Source organism: Ostrea edulis, chromosome 6, assembly GCF_947568905.1.
Source record: "Ostrea edulis chromosome 6, xbOstEdul1.1, whole genome shotgun sequence".
NCBI classification, from domain to species: Eukaryota; Metazoa; Mollusca; class Bivalvia; order Ostreida; family Ostreidae; genus Ostrea; species Ostrea edulis.
Window position 1 is genome coordinate 24918713 of NC_079169.1, and position 8032 is coordinate 24926744.

General features: G+C 36.4%; 1 protein-coding gene across 3 annotated transcripts in view; it reads right to left on the bottom strand.

Annotated features, from left to right (window-relative positions):
• LOC125645446 (uncharacterized) overlaps positions 1-8032 on the bottom strand; it is a 39442-nt gene that overhangs the window by 26273 nt on the left and 5137 nt on the right. The window contains exons 3-6 of one of the 3 annotated variants that reach the window (XM_048870957.2): positions 7913-8024; positions 5236-5321; positions 1533-1624; positions 1281-1392 (exon numbers count right to left, since the gene is read on the bottom strand). In XM_048870957.2, the coding sequence (XP_048726914.2) occupies positions 1281-1392; positions 1533-1624; positions 5236-5321; positions 7913-8024 (402 nt within the window). Of the gene's footprint in view, positions 1-1280; positions 1393-1532; positions 1625-5235; positions 5322-5847; positions 5973-7912; positions 8025-8032 lie in introns of those variants that run through there. The other 2 variants (XM_048870958.1, XM_048870959.1) reach the window with 2 other exon arrangements.

Below are 8032 nucleotides of genomic sequence, written 5' to 3' on the forward strand. Positions count from 1 at the left end.
CAGACGGACGGGTCAAAAAACTATATCCCCCCTCCTGAATCGGTATAAAAAATCAGGAAACACCTGACACAAAAAAAGTAATCAAATGATACTAAATGTCTAGTAAAAATGATCAAAAAGAACGATTCAGAAGTTCAGTAGAAAAAACAATATATGCCAATTTAACGACTTTCAAACATTTAAACAAATTTTCTACATTGTTGTTTACTCACGATCGGTATGACACTGTATGAGACTCTATACTTTTGGAGTGAAATTGAAGTGGAGAATGGATTACATCTGTGTTTTTATTAGTACACAGTAGAAGCAATTATATAATATTTGCTGTTTAAAGTATATAAATCAGAAATTTTTTATAAAAATCTGGGGAAAAAACGAAAGTGCACAGTCAATAAGATTAGTCTAATTTGACAGTCATTATATCAGTAATTAGAGATTAACAATATGTCAGCAGCAATTTAATGTGCACAGTTGTTATTCAGACATTTTGCAAAACATCATATTATTACATACTCCATAAGCAGTCTCTCATTTGGGGTATTTTCATATATAATGTTATGTCTTATTTGGGCCCAACATGTTATATGCATTGATCTTGTACATGGTGGGGCATAAAATGGCATTATCAATTTATCACAGCTAAAATTTACATGAAAAAGAATGTAGGCAACACAAGAGAGGCTTTGGTCTGGACATCTGCAAAACTGCAATTTGTAAAAACATTAAATGATACCTGTTTTAAGGTCAGTAAGCTTTAATGAATTGGAAATAGCAGTAAACTTGATGTTAAATGTAAATATGAATTATTATAGTGTTTAAAGAAATATCCCAAAAGTGAGAGAAAATGAGTGGCTCATCATTCTTTGTCCTTCTAGATACTGTTAAATGTTTTCAAGGGGTAAGATTTTCACACTTTGAGAAAAATCAGCACATTTGGAAGGATTTGATTTCGTGGTTGAAGAGCTGCTATTCTTTATCGTAACTTATATTTTCCTTGATGGATCTCACTTTTCAAAGGATTTAAACTGACAGGTGACCAAAAATAGAGAAAATGAAACCCCAAGATTTTACAGCATTAGAAATTCATGTCAAAATCACACACATGTTCTGTGATAGAAATCTACAAATCTCCCATAAAATCTCACCTTTCCTTGGTCAGAGGTCAGTCCTCCACACATCTGTATCACATGTTTATAAACATGAATGACAAAGTACTTGTAAGTCAAACTTTAAAACTGACCATGCCAGATACACAACGTTACTTTTCTTTATATACTTACTCTCCTGCACACCATGGTGAACCCCTCCAATACCACCGGTCACGAATATCTGAATTCCGGCCATGTTTGCCACTACCATTGTGCCACTTACAGTGGTACCACCATTCAATTTCTGTAAAGAAGCTACTGATAAAGAAGAAATAGTTCTTGGCACTTCATCATATTGCTACACACAGGAAAGTAGTCTTACGAATACAGTTTCACATGTTAAATCAAGCAACGATAAAAGTAAGTCACATACATTGTACATACCGAACTGATGACCCCTGGAAAGTCCCTCCGTGAAGTTTTGATGGCTATCGTGGCAGGGTCTGCTAAATGCTCCATCTCTGTGTTGGACAACCCTGAAGAAAAATATAACTCACATAGCACACAACTATGACCAGCAAGTTAACTGTAAAATTCCATTCTTTGTTTATATCCTTTTTGCTCTTATCAATAGAAAATGAATTTCTAACCATTTTCAATCTGTCCTATTTCATCTTGCCACATAAGATTTACATGGCACATTAACAGTAGTATATGGACAAATAGTTCCTTTCTCAAATTTTATTTTATAAATTATTGCACAAATATCTTTTTTATTGCTCGTTGGTTCAATAAGGGAAAGGTTGATGGTTGACAGTTTTCATGGTATCACTCAATGAGGGAAAGGTTGACGGTTGTCAGTTTTCATGGTATCACTCGATGAGGGAGAGGTTGACGGTTGTCAGTTTTCATGGTATCATTGATGAGGGAGAGGTTGACGGTTGTCAGTTTTCATGGTATCATTGATGAGGGAGAGGTTGACAGTTGACGCTTTTCATGGTATCACTCGATGATGGAGAGGTTGACAGATGACACTTTTAGCAGTAATGATTGTCAGCTTAATGGTTGACATTTATCCTGTTCTCAACAACTGATGAAAAAGTTCACTGGTCGACTGTTGACAAGTGAAGGTACTTCTATGCAAAATGTAATTTATTGTTAATTTATGTTGGGATTGCATGTGGAAATGTTAGTCTTAGATCTGTCAACCATTGACAAATATTTGAACTGTCAACTGTTGACAAACATTTGAATTGTTGACCTGTCAACCTTCGATAAATGTTTGAACTGTCAACCAGAATAACATGGGACAAATTACTGCTTAATACTACACTAGAATGAACTATTTGTCTGTATACTGGAGTTGATATCCAAAAGGCACTAAAACTATATGTAAAAACTATATGTAAATTTTTGTGTAATGTTTTTCCATTGATCTTTGAAAAAAAAAAAGATCAAAGACCACCTCTAATCAACATCCAAAAACTCAAAGATACAAAAACCCTGAGATTTTTTCAATTAAAAGTCCAAAACAGGTTTTTAGCACTCATGGAACATCCTGATGAAATCAATATGGAAACTTTTAACCAAGTATTAATAGAAAATGGTCAACAAAGACTTGGTCCCAAAAGAAAGAAAAAAGAAGAATGGATTTCAGATAAAACATGGAAAATAGTAGAACGAAAAGAGAAGAAAAGTAAAATCTTGTCCACAAAATCCAAGAGGCAAAAGGACCAACTCCAGGCAGAATATTGGGCTATTGACAAGGAAGTAAAGAGGAGTGCAAGAGCTGACAGAAAGGCATACACTGAAAAGCTAGCTTATGAGGCAGAACAAGCAGCTTCTAAACAAGACATGCAGACCCTCTATCAAATTACACAAACATTAGCAGATAAATTTCAGTCATCAGAGCTACCAATTAAAGACAAACAGGGAAATGTACTATCAAAAGAAGAAGACATACTGAAACGCTGGAAGGAGCATTTTGAAGAAGTATTTAATATCATGAAAGACTCAGAGAACGAGGCAATAATAATACCAGCCACAGACACATTAGATATTAATACTGATCCACCCAGTATAGAAGAGGTAAAAAAGGCAATCGCTAAACTTAAAAATGGAAAAGCTGCAGGCATTGATCAGATACATGCAGAGCTTCTCAAGGCCGACGAATACTGGACACCTACAATTTTGACAAATATCCTACAGAAGATCTGGGAATCAGGAGAAACACCATCCTTCTGGAAAACCGGCCTTATAGTTAAATTACCAAAGAAAGGAGACCTCTCAAATTGTAACAACTATAGAGGAATAATGTTGCTTTCCGTTACCATGAAGGTTCTAAGCAGAGTGATACTGGACAGAATTGCAGAAGTAACAGATCCCTTACTGCGTCAAGAACAAGCAGGCTTTAGGAAAAGGAAGTCGTGCACTGATCAGATATTTGCTCTCAGACAAATTCTAGAACAAAGCAATGAATGGAACTCCCCATTATACATCAATTTCATCAACTTCACCAAAGCTTTTGATAGTGTTAATCGCCTAGCCCTAGAAAGAATCCTCCGCCATTATGGAATCCCAGATAAAGTCATCTCCATCATCAAGATGCTATACACTGACTTTAATGCCAGAATTATCTGTGAATCAAACCTATCAGAGGAGTTTAAATTGACAACAGGAGTGAAACAGGGATGTCTGCTCTCTCCTCTTCTCTTTACCTTCTGCATTGACTGGATTATGCGAAAAACAACTAGAAGCAAATGAACAGGGATTAGTTGGGGTATAACAGAAATGCTTGAAGACCTTGATTTTGTGGATGATATTGCACGGTTATCTCACCGTCATCAAGACATGCAAGAAAAAACCACCCAGCTCGCAAAAACAGCTGAAACAATTGGCCTTCATATAAACACCTCCAAAACTAAGATCATGAAGGTCAATACCGTATCAGAGGAACCTATCTCTTTAAATGACACAAACATCGAAGATGTCACCAACTTCCCATACCTAGGAAGTAAGATCACCACTGATGGGGATTCAGAGGCAGATGTACAAGCTCGCATTTCTAAAGCCACAGGAGCGTATGCTGCTCTGCGGAACATCTGGAGGTCAACAAAGTTTAGCACCAACACCAAAATTAAGATCTTCAAGAGCAACGTGCTTGGGGTCCTACTATACGGTGCTGAATCTTGGAAAGTAACCAAGTCTTTTTCCAACAAGCTGGATGTATTTCAGACCCGATGTCGTCGCAGAATATTGTGCATCTTCTGGCCTAACACCATCTCAAATGACGAACTGTACAAAAGGACAAACACCACTCCTCTATCCCAGATGATCAGAAAGAGAAAATGGCTGTAGATAGGACATGTATGCAGAATGCACCCAACTTCAATCCCAAGGGTTGCTTTGAAATGGACACCAACTGGCAAGAGAAAGAGAGGAAGACCAAGAGAGACCTGGAGAAGATCAGTGGAGAAAGAAATGAAAGATAACAACTGGAGTTGGGGACAGGTCCAGAAATGGGCACAGGACAGACCAACATCGAAGTCTCTGGTGTCAGCCTTATGTGCTGACCAGCACGAAGAGGACTAAGTAAGTAAATTTTCCATTGAATTTTTTAGTAAAACTTTGTGAATAACGCAAAATCAAAACTGGTTTCATAGGAAAATTTTGCAGTAAATAAGGGTTTTTAGCAATATAAAAATTTACAAATAGTTTAACAAAATTTGATAAAAAATTTTTTTAGGTATCCTATGTCCTAAGATCATATCTAAAAGACTCATAACTTAGTTTGGCAAAGCAACAGTCGAGTCACTACGTATTATATACATCTATGGTTTGATCACCCACCGGCCTCGAGTTCTCAAAAATAAAATTGAAGTCCAAACTTGGACTTAAGTTTGAGATTTAACTCCAATTTCGACTCCTCAAAACTTAAGTTTGAGATTTAACTCCAATTTCGACTCCTCAAAACTTAAGTTCCAGATTTTTTGGAGAAATCCAAACCTGGAATCCCATCACACAGATATGATCCAAACACCAAGCTTGAAGGACAGACATGTGGCAGGATAAACAACAACCTGGCTTCATGAAACGGAAGCAACCAAGCAATGTAAACTGAAGCGATGAAACCTGTTTGTGTATTTACCCACTCTGACCTTGCCCTTCAGAATCCCGATGGTAGCTGGAACAGCCCCATTCTCTCGTACAATTCTCTCCACAAACAATGCAGTCCTGAAAATATAAAATACAAAGATCACAAAACTGTTCAACTTAATTCTATGGTATTTTACAAATGTTATTAAATCGGATTATCAGTTTTATCTGATTATCTTTTATAGTGATTTCCATTAATTTCTTCCTTTTTCTTATACTAGATTTATGATATAATTTATGTCCAGCTGTGTTTATATAAGATATTTGCTCTGTATGTGAACAGGCCACATGAAAAATTGATTCACAATTTTGTACACAAACAAATTGTGATTTCAAATTCTTTTTTGAAAAGATATATACTTGATCTTACAAAAGACAAAGTCAAAGTCCTTCGAGTCAGTAAGAATATACATGTATATTAACACATCGATCAAAACTTCTTGTGAATGAAAACTTCAAGATTCATTGTATGTGCAATAAATGCTGAGGTTTCTGAAATTTAAATGTTTGCCTAATGTAGTGAAAAATTGCTATTTGAGTGGGACTCAAATGCACATTTTACTTTTTGCCAGTTGAAAGCTTTAATCCACATCGATCTCCTTACTTTTGCCACGATGCCATACTTCTGTTTGAATGATTGTAACCATGTGTAATTCTTCCTTAATTTGCAAAACTGTTTACAGTGAAGACTCATTAATCTAGACACTTTGGCTTCAGGCTAAATTTTCCAGGTACATAACTGATTTGCACCTATTAGAGAAATAAATAACAGCAAAAAACATTTGGTTATTAACAAATTTAGTCCAGAAGCTAAAGCATTCAAACCAATGGCGTCTGAGGATAATCGCAAAGTCACGATGCCTGATACCCGGCTTGTTCCAGGTTACACCATCAGCACCCAAAGTGATGTTTGATTACCAAAATCAAAAGTTAGCAATCAGCAACAATTGGTCATCAATGTTTACCATTGACCTACTTTGACTTTATGTAGGTCACAAAATTTAATGACTCAAGTGTGGGTACATATAGGGTAAGTGAGTGATGTAATCATGTATAGGTGTCACAGTGGGCCACACACACACCCTCCACTGTGAGAGTCCAGCCTGTCTGAATCTTCACTGATTACTTCATTTACAAATTTAATTGACTTTAATTTACATAATGCATAATCTGTAGTTGCTATAAAATTCATCATACACATGTCTGGGTATAATATTCTCCTTTGTTGAATATGATCAATGTAGATTTCAGTGTGAATTCAGAAGGGAGGGGGGAGGTGTCCCAGGGGTTGAAACCCATCCTTCACCTAAGGATGCTTTTTGCAAAGTTTGGTTGAAATTGGCCCAGTGGTTCTGGAGAAGAAGTTGAAAATGTAAAAAGTTTACAAGCGGACAGAGAGATGACAGACAACAGACGATCAGAAAAGCTCACTTGAGCTTTCAGCTCAGGTGAGCTAAAACGGAACACAACTAGATTCAAGAAGCATTTTCTTACATGTTACTTCTATTTACTAGTGAGAAACAGTAACAATATTGACCCAGTTTTCACAAAAATCAAATTCCTTGTCTACCAGTTTGTCCACTAACTAAATGTCACTAGTACAGGTAGATAGTTAACAAATTTACCAGTGGTGAAATCTGGGACCTTATGTGCCAGTAGGCATGAAGAGGATAGGTGAGGAGGAGGAGGTGAGGTGAGACCAGGAACACACTTTCATATTGCATACTACTGTATACGGGGTTATTTTTGCCCCATGTTATTTTCACCTTTCTACACTTGCAGACAGTTCCGCCCCATTTTAAATGTGCCCAGAGATAGTTGTGTTAAAAGAGAGATGTGAGAGAAAACAGTTTTGCCCACATTTAAATTTGCCCAGTGACAAAAAGGGTGAAAGGGACAAAAATATATACTGTATACAGTATTTGTTTAACATTTTTATCACAAATTGTACACTGTTGTAACAGAAAATGATCACTGGCAGTTGACAAATTACTTGTCAATGATTTGTAGTGACAACATGCACTGATGACTGACATTCGTTTTAGGAACCTACGTCTCAATCTTGTTTAATGCAAACATTGCTGAAACAGAGTATGTCTGGTACAGAGGTCACAGATATTGAATGCGCAGGGAAGACAGTGATCCAAGACTGAGTCAATGACCAATCTCGCCAGTGGTACAATAGTACTGCAATAACAAGTACCCATTTCAACAATAATTATTATGTAGTATTTACCAAAAGTTACATAATACTTGAATCTCTTCAAGAAATTGCATCGCATCGAATGATATTGAAATTGAGACTCCTTAGGATCAGTGAATTTCTGATGCACAAGTTATATACCATTCATAAGTAGCGAACTGACAGACAAGGAGCACACTGGTGGTAAATGATCAGGAAATAATGAGGACAATTGTCACAGATCCAACAAGATATGCGCAAATTGTTTTCATTACTTTTAATATTTCAAGGATTGCAAAAATAAATGTGTCATCCCTTTATATCAGTTTGATTTTTCACAATTTTACAGGTTTTCTGAATATCGATGGACTTTCGATTATAATTGATTAATATTTGATTATTGTTTCTCAGATTATTCCAATGATAGATTATGGTTTTTATCACTACGCTGCAGGTAGGAACATTTTATTGTAACTACATAGCTCACTGTAAATTTTGGGGGTGTGGCATTCCATGAGTGATGATGGTCGACTCCAATGCAACCACCGGCTTCCCATAATGCACTGCTTCTCGCACCTCATCTGATATCTCAATGACACCTGTAAAA